This window comes from Corythoichthys intestinalis, chromosome 21 (assembly GCF_030265065.1).
Source record: "Corythoichthys intestinalis isolate RoL2023-P3 chromosome 21, ASM3026506v1, whole genome shotgun sequence".
Classification (NCBI taxonomy): Eukaryota; Metazoa; Chordata; class Actinopteri; order Syngnathiformes; family Syngnathidae; genus Corythoichthys; species Corythoichthys intestinalis.
The window spans coordinates 37,255,786-37,267,984 of record NC_080415.1 but is presented as its reverse complement, the minus strand read 5'-3'; the positions used below and the strand labels follow the sequence as shown (position 1 = coordinate 37,267,984).

General features: G+C 32.0%; 2 protein-coding genes across 8 annotated transcripts in view; one reads left to right on the top strand and one right to left on the bottom strand.

The window, feature by feature from the left end:
* LOC130909569 (V-type proton ATPase 116 kDa subunit a 1-like) overlaps positions 1–4,927 on the bottom strand; it is a 40,513-nt gene extending 35,586 nt beyond the window's left edge. For all 7 annotated transcript variants that reach the window (XM_057826208.1, XM_057826210.1, XM_057826212.1 and 4 more), the window contains exons 1-6: positions 4,835–4,927; positions 1,750–1,882; positions 1,607–1,685; positions 1,307–1,404; positions 1,080–1,208; positions 915–997 (exon numbers count right to left, since the gene is read on the bottom strand). In XM_057826208.1, the coding sequence (XP_057682191.1) occupies positions 915–997; positions 1,080–1,208; positions 1,307–1,404; positions 1,607–1,685; positions 1,750–1,866 (506 nt within the window). In that variant the 5' untranslated portion in view covers positions 1,867–1,882; positions 4,835–4,927. The remainder of the gene's footprint in view (positions 1–914; positions 998–1,079; positions 1,209–1,306; positions 1,405–1,606; positions 1,686–1,749; positions 1,883–4,834) is intronic.
* A 3,512-nt stretch (positions 4,928–8,439) lies between these two features.
* Positions 8,440–12,199, top strand: part of cavin1b (caveolae associated protein 1b) — a 37,817-nt gene continuing 34,057 nt past the window's right edge. Inside the window, exon 1 of the mRNA XM_057827085.1 lies at positions 8,440–9,176. Within this exon, the coding sequence (XP_057683068.1) occupies positions 8,646–9,176 (531 nt within the window). The 5' untranslated portion in view covers positions 8,440–8,645. The remainder of the gene's footprint in view (positions 9,177–12,199) is intronic.

The following is a 12,199-nucleotide window of genomic DNA, read 5'->3' as shown; positions in this document are numbered from 1 at the left end:
ATTAGTTATGCATTTGTAATTTAGCAGTTATTTGTGGGAATATGTGTTTCAACGATTTGTTAAAAGAATTGTAAAAAAATAAAAAATAGCATTTTATAGCATTTAAGCTAGCACACTTTTGCTATGTAAGCCAACAGTTCTTTTGTTGTACTACAATCCTTCGATATCAATGTCTACTGTATGTCCTAATATTACTAGAACTGTTGATTACGTATTGACATTTTTTGGTGAACAGTCAGACTGTACGTTATGTGTTTACAGTTAAATGTACAGTATGCAACGATTAATCGATTAACTCGAGCCATTCAATTAGAAAAAAGATTCAAATTCAATTTTGCTGCTTCGAGTATTCACTTAATTAAAGTGGAGTTTCAATGGTTTTGTTTTGACAGTGTTTGCATTTATTTTCATTTACTTGGGTGGATGCTGTGCCCTCTAGTGGTAACAGTGAATATGAAATAAGTCATTTCACACGGCTGAATCCAGCTGCTTCCTGTTAAGACCAACATAAGCTAAGTTTTTGTTTTTTTAATGCACTTGTAATTTAGTTTATAGGTATTTTAGCCATTTTTTCGCGGGAAATATGTGTTTGAACCATTTGTGAAGAGCATTGATTACAAAAAAAAAAAGAAAAAAAGAAAACTTTAGCATTTTATAGCATTTAAGCTAGCGGACTTGCTATTTAAGTTAACCAATTGTTCTTTTGTTGTATTGAGATCATCATTTTATTTATTTTTTTAATACCGTTTGAGGCTCAGCTCAGGTATTTGTTTTATTTATTTGTATTATTTATTTATTTTATGTTCCTTATCCAGTTACTCGATTATTCAAACTAACTAGTTTATTGAATAATTGACTACTAAAATAATCAATAGCTCCAGCCCTACTCAAAAGCAGACTTATAATGGCTTTACCCCAATCTGAGAGGAGCTCCTCTGCCCCCCTCGTTGCCCTCCATTAGAGCTGATGACTCTTCCAGCAAGTTGGGATCCTCCATCTAACAAACAGTTTAGTTTAGCTGAATAAAATAACCATGTGGTTGACTCAACGTGTAGCTTTATAAAAAGTTCGGTCAAAACCTCGTCAAAGAACTGCTGTGTTCGACGAAGAATATGCTTGAGCTCCGTCAGCTCCAGGAAGTTCTTCTTCAAGGCTTCCTGGTTGGTGTTGATCTCCTTCAATTCATTTTCCAACTTCTCAAATGTAGCCTAAGGAGAAAAAAAAGAAACTTTCATAATAGGTTCATCCAGAAATGTATCCTATAATCTTATATACGGTATATATCGCCTGTATGAAGTGACTTTACCTCTAGATCAATCATATCCCTTGGAAAGGGAACCTCTGGATTTTCTCCGGTGTCAACAGTTGGGATATTGGCTTTCTTGATCTCTTTCTCCACAAACCCTGTTCCAAAGAGGGAGGTAGCAACACATTAGGCCGGGTTTGCTTTGTGAACACACACAACCCAAACAGAGTTGAAGAAAACTGTATCGATTTAGCCCCTGAACGCTGTAAGAGCACATTCCAGCTCAAGCTCATTCACAAAACATTTGAAACAATATATTGCAATTCTGACGTTTTTCCACAAAACTCGAAGCTGGCTTACTCAATTTTCTGTCCATCTCCTCGCATCTCCTCACTTCATTCACAAACTTGCGCTGGAACACGTTCACGTCTGGATTAAGCTGTTAACGGAAATGTTTTTATTAGGACAGAAGAAATTATAACCATAGTATCTAGCATACTTACATCTCTAAACTGGACCATGCCAAGTTCTCCCAGTTCACTGACACAGCAGTAAGCTGCCTCCGATTGGAGAAACAGCTGGGCCAGGGTCATCTCCTCACTCCTGAATAGTTCCCCCATGATGCTGACCAAAAGACTTGAATAGAAATGATAGTAAGATAGAGCAAATTGTATAATTAAAAAATCTTGCGGTGCGACACACCACAAACCAAAAATGTTCCAAAATTACTTTCTGAACAATATATATTTAATTTAGGGCTGTCAAAAATATCGCGTTAACGGGCGGTAATTAATTTGTAAAATTTTTTAATTAATCACGCATTGATGCAATTAACGCACATGCCCCGCTCAAACAGAATAAAATGACAGTACAGTGTAATGTCAGCTTGTTAATTGTTTTGTGGTGTTTGGCGCCCTCTGCTGGCGCTTGGGTCCAACTGCTGAATATTCTTATGTAGATTATTATCAGAATATTACAAAAGGCGAGTGGACACAGGCGTTCATTGGACCGCGCCGTTTATTGGCATAAGCTTCGGCAACTGGTTCACAACAAACATGAGTATCATTTAGTGAAAGCACAACAAAAATAATATCTCTCAAAAAAATGTTCACAAAAAGAAAAAGCGCTTCAATCTGTATTAATGAGGCCCTATCCTCACACAGTTAAACAACGGAGCAAAAAGAACTGGCATTCCCAATCAAAATAGGTATGCAACATACACAAAACTTACAGAGACTTTGGTCTAACTCTATTTAAACATTCCATTTAGTTCAACAAATACACTGGATGACAATATGTATTCACAATATACAAACTATCAGAGGTCAAGTACGTTGTGAAGCCAGCACTCAAATGACGTGAATTACGATGGATGGTCCAAAACACACTATTTGGCTTGATTTCTAAGTTAATTTAAAACTCGCCATTGACACCTTCTGGTGTATTTAGTGTATCTGGTTTAATTTTTGATTGAAAATTTTACAAATGTTATTAAAACGAAAACATTAAGAGGGGTTTTAATATAAAATTAGTATAACTTATACTAACATTTATCTTTTAAGAACTACAAGTCTTTCTTGTGGAACAGAAAGAATGTTAATAATGTTAATGCCATCTTGTGGATTTATTGTTATAATAAACAAATACAGTACCGTATGTTGAATGTATAAATCCATCTTTTGTCTTATCTTTCCATTCCAACAAACAATTTACGGAAAAATATTGCATATTTTAGAGATGTTTGAATTGTGATTAATTACGATTAGGGCTGTCAAATGATTCAAATTTTTAATCGAGTTAATTATAGCTTAAAAATTAATTAATCGTGATTAATCTAAATTCAAACCGTCTATAAAATATGCCATATTTTTCTGTAAATTATTGTTGGAATGGAAAGATAAGACAAAAGATGGATATATACATTCAACATACAGTACTGTATTTGTTTATTATAACAATAAATCAACAAGATGGCATTAATATTATTAACATTCTGTTAAAGCAATCCATGGATAGAAAGACTTGTAGTTCTTAAAAGATAAATGTTAGTACAAGTTATAGAAATTTTATATTAAAACCCCTCTTAATGTTTTCATTTTAATAAAAAATTTGTAAAATTTTCAATCAAAAAATAAACTAGTAGACCGCCATTGTTGATGTCAATAATTACACCGTGCTCATGGGCTTAAGGCCAAGCGCCAGCATAGGGCGACAAAACTCCAAAAAACAAGTAACAAGTGGACATTGCACTGTGCTGTCATTTTAATCTGTTTGAGCGGGGCATGTGCGTTAATTGCGTCAAATATTTTAACGTGATTAATTTAAAGATTAATTACCGCCCATTGACACGATCATTTTGACAGCCCTAATATATACATATATACTGTATGTATGTATATATATGTATACTGTATGTATGTGTATATATATATATATATATATATATATATATATATATATATATATATATATATATATATATATATATATATATATATATACAGTATATGTTTTTATTTTTAAATGTAAATAAGCTCAGCCTCTACTTCGCGATTTTCCGAATTTTGCATGGGGGCGTCTCCACTAACTGCAGAAAAACGAGGGCACTGTACTTAACATTGTGTACAATTGAAATTGTAAATGACAATAAAGGTTTTCTATTCTATGACATTCAGTACATTGATAATAATAATCATCATCATCATCATATTATTGTAAAAAATAAGAAAAAATATGGAATAATAAATATATATATAATGTACATATGTATGTGTAATATTTATATATACAGTACTTATTTCGAATGCACATGCATTTGTTCTTCCACGTGTTGTAGTAACTCACCTGAGTTTTTTTTTAAATTATTCAATTATTCAAATATTTTAACGTGATTAATTTAAAAAATTAATTACCGCCCGTTAACGCGATACTTTTGACAGCCCTAATTATGATTAATTTTTAAACTGTGATTAACTCGATTAAAAATTTAAATCGTTTGACAGCCCTATCAATTATATTTTAATAATTTGCTGCATTAACACATAACTTAAAATCTTAAAATGGACAAAATCACCAGAATTTAGTGTGGTTAGGGTTCAGGGTTTAAACCCTAACCACAATAACTATTCAAAACAATAAGAGTGAGAATTGAGGCTGGAAATTTGACGCTTCATTCGCATGTTAGCTTAATCGGCTGGAGCAGAATAAAAAAATAGCCGAAGCCATCTGTCGTGAGCATCCTTCCTCTGCAGCACTGCCCTTCATTCAAGGACGCCATGATGCTGCTGCTGGTTGGCTGACTTCCTTCTCTATTACAGCATCAATTCCCTTCTAAAACGCACATAAATCAATATCATCCCTTCTTAAACAAAACCTAAAACTGGAATTCGGTGTAAAATTCTTTCCGAATGGGACGTACGAAAAACATCTTATCATTCGGTTTCGTATCGTCGTCCTTATCAGCACGTTAAATATTAGGGAAGGCATGACAGCTTTGGTTAAAAATAAACATACGGGTGTTAACCAACGTTTTAATTAAAGTTTACATGGTATTAAAGATTACCGATAAATGTAGTTCGATTGACTTACCGTTAAAGCGTCCAATTCGGTAAATTTGTGGTCTGTCAAGCCCCAGGGATGCTGCTGGATGTTTAGCTACACTCACGGTGCGTCAAGTTCGCGGTACTGAACGACAAGAACAAGTCGTGCTTCCGTTTGTGAAATCAAAATAAAAGCAGGTTGATAGCGCAAATTGATAGAACGTTTTATATTAATTTTTATTCTGTCACTCGTGGTAGATTAAGGTTCGTCAAGTTTTAATCATTTCCACTTGAATCAGATGACGTTTTATTTTGAAATTCAGAAGTAAAGTTCGTCTATAAAAAAATGAAGAGAACATATTCTTGAAATAATCGCCTGAGTCGTTTCTGCAAATACCAAAACGTGACGTTTGTTGAATTTTGATATTTATATCTAGTGGACAGTTATTCAAACGATGACCTTTTTTACAATGCAAGTAACTTTTTTTGGTCATTTAAATAACTTTTATGGATATATTTTTTGTAAATTTTTAATAACAATGTTGTTGTTTGATTTTTTTTTTATACTTATAAATGCATCTACAAATTGATACTATGTTAATAAACAATAAATTAATCAAATTACGATACAAAAAAAACAGTAATATGCACTGTTTACAGCACCAAATCACACCGTTATTGAGTTGACCTGATTGAGTGGCTTGTAGCTGTTTTTTTTTTTTTTTTTTTGCTTTTAACCAAGAATTGAGACAGTGTTACATTAATATCTATAAAGAATTCAGGGATTTACACATTTATTCACAAGAATTTTCAAAGTAAAAAGCTCTTTGTGGTGATAAGGCGGCGCCACAGTGGCTTTAAGATTAGCAGCACATTCGACATATTTACGTGAAATAAATGCTAACTGCCCGTTTTTTTTTTTTTTTTTCTTTTAACCAAGAATCGAGACTGTTTTACGTCCATATCTATAACGAATTCAGGGATTTAAGCATTTATTCAAAAGAATTTTCAACGGAAAAAGTACTTTGTGCTTCCACTCAGTCAACTTGGACGGAGACAGCCCACCTATTAATCGGCCCCCGCGCCCCGTCAGTATATTATGAAGTCTATGATTACGGTATAAATCATCCATGAAAGGGTTAAGAGGGTGACAATATTATTATTATTATCATTTGTATGATTATTACAAAAGAAAAAAATTCATTTCCGGTGATGTTTTTATCATTATTTTGATTATTATACAGTGGTATGAAAAAGTATTTGAATCCTTTGGAATTTCTCGCATTTCTGCATAAAAGCACCATCAAATGTGATCTGATCTTTGTCAAATTCACACAGATGAAAAAACTGTCTGCTTTAACTAAAAACTGCCAAACTTAATGCTTTAACTTAATTTTCCTGCGTCCATAACATAAATTTAATAATTTAGTTTTTATTACAATTTTGATTGAATAATTATAATTATTAATTGTGTTCATTTCGATTTTTGTTGTTGTTGTTGTATTAATCATGGCTTCTATTTAAATGATTGTAATTTTTTCCCCTAAAATACATCCAATTCAATTTAATTAATAATATTTATATACATTTTTAATTGATTTTAATTAATTTAATTATTTAAAAATATATATATAATACAAATTTAATAATTAATTAATTGTGATTTTGTTTTTTAAAAATTTTTATTAATCACGGCTTCTTTAAATTAGCATTTTTCTTAATTTGTTTTTATTTTAATGATTGTATTTTTTTTCTAAAATACATCCTTCAATTCAATTTGATTAATATTATTTATATACATTTAAATTGATTTAATTAATTAAATTAATTTTATAAAAATTAAAAAATCTTTACTTTAAAATTAATTAAATAAGTTTTTATTTTGTATTAATCACGGCTTCTTTCTATTTAAATGATTGTAATTTTTTCCTCCAAAATACATCCAATTCAATTTAATTAATAATATTTATATACATTTTTAATTGATTTTAATTAATTAAATTAATTTTATAAAAAATTAAACAATACACATTTAATAATTAATTGTGATTTTATTTCAATTTTTTTTATTAATCACGGCTTCTTTAAATTGGCATTTTTCTTAATTAGTTTTTATTTTAATCATTGTATTCTTTTTTCTGAAATAGATCCTTCAATTCAATTTGATTAATATTATTTATATACATTTTGATTGATTTAATTAATTAAATTAATTTAATAAAAATTTAAAAAATCTTTACTTTAAAATTATTTAAATAAGTTTTGATTTTGTATTAATCACGGCTTCTTTCTATTTAAACGATTGTAATTTTTTCCCCCAAAATACATCCAATTCAATTTGATTATTATTATTTATATACAGTTTGATTGATTTAATTAATGAAATTAATTTAATAAAAATTTAAAAATCTTTTTAGTTTAAAATTATTTAAATAAGTTTTTATTTTGTATTAATCACGGCTTCTTTCTATTTAAATGATTGTAATTTCTTTCCCCAAAATACATCCAATTCAATTTAATTAATAATATTTATATACATTTTCAATTGATTTTAATTAATTTAATTAATTTTATAAGGATAAAATAATACACATTTAATAATTAATTAATTTTGATTTTATTTCCATTTTTTTTTTTAATTAATCACGGCTTCTTTAAGTTAGCATTTTTCTTAATTGGTTTTTATTTTAATGATTGTATTTTTTTTCTAAAATAGATCCTTCAATTCAATTTGATTAATATTATTTATATACATTTTAATTGATTTAATTAATTAATTCTATAAAAATTAAAGAAATCTTTACTTTAAAATTAATTAAATAATTTTTTTAATTGTTTTTTTTTTAATCAATCACGGCTTCTTTAAATTTGCATTTTTTCTTAATGAGTTTTTATTTGAGTGACTGTATTTTTTCTATTATTTATTGTTGTTTTTATCAACGTTTTGATTAAATAATTTCTAATTAAAAAAAATAATAATAATAATTTTGTTTTTATTTCGATTTTTGTGCGAATCACGGCTTTTTAAAATTAGCATTTTTCCTAATTAGTTTTTCTGTAAATGGTTGCTCTTTTTCTATTATTCATTGTTGTTTTTAATAACGTTTTTATGAAATAATTATCTCATTAAGCTCATCAGTTCACATTTGATGGTGATTTTTTTGAAGAAATGTGAGAAATTTCTAAAGGTTAAGATACTTTTTCATACCAATGTAGTCTCCTTCTTACATGGAATTTCCATGTTCACCGTACAGCCTACTTGTGTCATTTTAACATCGTGTCATACATTTTAACTCAATTTTCCTTTGTCCACAGCTGTCCGTCTATTTACAGGAATTCCCCGGAATTTCTTTTGAAATAAGTAAAGCTCTGATCATGCCTTACATTCTTGTCACTGTTGGATTTGAGAATTTGTTTACACAAATCAGCTCAGCTCAGCTCTGCTCTACTGTAACTATTCCGACCACACTGATAGAACAAAATGGGTGGACCCACACATAGCCTAAGGTGGAGAGTCGCTTTTTTTCCTTCTGCGTGCATCCCAAATTTGTGTATGGGAGTGGTTTAAACGCAGGGGAGAGGCTAATGGAAAAAAGGAGAGTGGCTAGAGAGAGAGAGAGAAAACTATGTTGGTTGTAGCTTGCTTGACTTAAGGCTTTCTCTGCCTGGTGAGGCATTCACATCCCAGAGCTCATCAGCTTTGCTTGGCACCACCTACAAAGTGGCCTGAACACAGAGTTGGACAAAGTTAGAGAAAGTTCATTTATGCCTGAGAAAGACGAGGATCTCTACTAGTCAAAGAGATCCAGCAGAAGGTGACGAAGAAGGTCGATCTATTCATTTCAAACTCCAAACTTGACATGGCAGCAATGGAAGCGCTGGAGTCCTCAAGCGCTCAGCTCGAGCCGCAGTCCCTCACTGAGATTTCAGAAGACGATCTCCACATAGGCAACTCGGAAGATGAAGACGATGTCCTGGCGGCGGCCAAGAAAGAGCTGTCCAACATGGAAGCGGAGGGGGACGCCGCCGAAGACAATGACGAATCGGGCAAGTCCGACCAGCAGGTGAACGGGGTGCTGGTGCTGTCTTTGCTGGACAAGATCATCGGCGCCGTGGACCAGATCCAGCAGACCCAGAGCGGACTGGAGTCCAGGCAGCAGGAGATGGAGCGCTCGGTGAGCAACATCCAGGGAGAGCTGACCAAGCTGACCAAGAATCACAGCACCACGTCCAACAGCGTGAATAAGATGATGGAAAAAGTGCGGAAGGTGAGCGTCAACGTCAAGACGGTCAGAGCCACTTTGGAGAAGCAAGGAGGACAAATCAAGAAGTTGGAGACCAACGAGGCCGAGCTGCTGAAGAGACGCAACTTTAAAGTCATGATCTATCAGGTGGGTGAGAGTTGATTTTCTGATGGAAAGGAGCTGTAAGGTTGGATGTATGGGTGTGGCACTCTCGTGACCGAACTCCTGCAAATCAGAATAAAGTAGAAACCTTGGACGGTGCAGTCCAGCTTTCCAAAATGGAAATAATCAATGATTTTTGGCATGTAAATTCTAGTATTTAAGTAGAGTAAATGCTGGTTTGGAATATGACGGAAGCCAAAATATGTCAGACGCAGGCAACTTAAAGGGTGTGGTTAAAGTGATCGTGCTCTCGTGCATTATTGCTTTAAAGCAAAATAAATAAATAAATAAAAATGACTGATTTAGCATAGAATTTTTGCATGTCCAAAAGCCATCACTTTTCAGGATTAAAAATTTTTTTTTTTTTTTTAGATTTAAAAAAACTTCAAGTTTGTTGAGCTACTTTAATTATTTAAAAATATATATAGGGCTGTGAAACAATTAAAATTTTTAATCAAGTTAATTACAGCTTAAAAATTAATTACTGGTAATCGTAATTAATCGCAATTAATCGCAATTAATCGCAATTCAAACCATCTATAAAATATGCCATATTTTTCTGTAAATTATTGTTTGAATGGAAAGATAAGACACAAGATGGATATATACATTCAACATACGGTACATAAGTACTATATTTGTTTATTATAACAATAAATCAACACGATGGCATTACCATTATTAACATTCTGTTAAAGCGATCCATGGATAGAAAGACTTGTAGTTCTTAAAAGATAAATGTTAGTACAAGTTATAGAAATTTTATATTAAAACCCCTCTTAATGTTTTCGTTTTAATAAAATTTGTAAAATTTTCAATCAAAAAAATAAACTAGTAGCCCGCCATTGTTGATGTCAATAATTACTTACACAATGCCCATGGGTGCTGAAACCTATAAAATCAGTCGCACCCAAGTGCCAGCAGATGGCGAAAAACTCCAAAAAACACAATTAACAACATGACATTTCACTGTGCTGTCATTTTAATCTGAGCAGGGCATATGCGTTAATTGCGTCAAATATTTTAACGTGATTAATTTAAAAAATTAATCACCGCCCGTTAACGCGATAATTTTGACAGCCCTAATCTTTATTATTCCATATTTTTTATTTTTTAAAATATTATGATGATTATGATTATTATCAATTAGGGTTGTTCCGATCATGTTTTTTTGCTCCCGATCCGATCCTGATCGTTTTAGTTTGAGTATCTGCCAATCCCGATATTTCCCGATCCGATTGCTTTTTTTTTTTGCTCCCGATTCAATTCCAATCATTCCCGATAATTTTTCACGATCATATACATTTTGGCAATGCATTAAGAAAAAAATGAATAAAACTCAGACGAATATATACATTCAACATACAGTACATAAGTACTGTATTCGTTTATTATGACAATAAATCCTCAAGATGGCATTTACATTATGAACATTCTTTCTGTGAGAGGGATCCGCGGATAGAAAGACTTGTAATTCTTAAAGAATAGATGTAACTTTATATAATGTGACTAAATATTGCCATCTAGTGTATTTGTTGAGCTTTCAGTAAATGATACCTTAGCTATTTAACTGTTCTGGCCAAATGCATGATGGGAAGTGCAACCATGACTATGCGTAGTGGCACCAATTGATATATCTTCTCTGCGTTGGGAAAAAACATAGGTTGTTAAGAAAAAGATCAACTACTACCTATCTTCCCCATATTGCTTCCCACCATATTTCTAATTGTGGAGAGAGGGATTTTAAGGCTTTAGCCAATTATGAAAAGGCTCCAATGACTGCCTAAATTCACTCTACTCATTTTACGTTATCTTTTAGCTCTATATGTAAGTAAAACGGCGCCATTATAGATTGAACACGACAATGCGTGAGTGGGTAGTGCAGCGCATGCGTTAATTGCATTAAATATTTTAACGTGATTAATTTTTTAAAAATTAATTACCGCCGTTTACGCGATAAATTTGATAGCCCTACTTTAAGCCAAAACTAAAGACTCAGGTTGTCTGTAATGTTAAACACAATTAGAAAATGATTTAATTAAAAAAAATATATATATATTAAAAAAAGGCATGTCCGATATTTTTTTGCCAATTCCGATACTTTGAAAATGACGTGATCGGACCCGATCGATCAGCATCCCGATCGATCGGGACATCTTTAATTATTATCAATGTACTGTATGTCATAGAATAAAAAAAACCTTTATTGTTATTTACAATTTCAATTGTACACAATGTTATGTACAGTGACTTTGTTTTTTGGGTTTTTTTGCAGTTAATGGGGATGCCCTCGTGTGAAAATAAAAAAAATCCGCGAAGTAGAGGCGGAGCTTATTCACATAAAATATATATATATATATATGTATCCTGCTGCTTTTGTTGGTCAGGCAGTGCACTAGAGTTGCTTATTAAAATAATAATATTAATTTAATATTAATGATATCAAAATTCACTATGATTGACACACTTTAACGTTTGATCTTGCCAGAGACGCTTGGAGGCCGAAACTTCAAAGCGCCACATGCGTCAATCATCATTTAACTTGTTAAACAGTTGCTGTGGCAACTCATTGTGTGTAGGTGAGCAGCTTGAACGAACTCAAACAGCAAAACCTCAACTGGAGGCGAGACCACGCGAGAGCAAAATTAAAGACACCACGTTTTTAACGAGATATTATCGTGACCTACCTTGTTTCGATCCAAAAACTCCATGTAGCATGTATCACTGGGTGTCAAGACACAGCTGTGAATGGCCACAGCCAGATTTTTTTTTAAATTGTATTGGTGAAACATGGTGATATAACAAGGGTCGCGACGCAGAAATCAAAGACAACAAGGATTGGTTGAGATTTTATTTTTCATATAGTTACCCTTTTAAACGTTATTTTTCAATTTTTCAATTATTTATCATCAACCATATCAGGGAAAATGCAACAGTAACAAAAAAAATACAATTAAGCGATAGTTATGAGGTAGATATCCGTGACTTTTTTACAGACGCCAAATTTT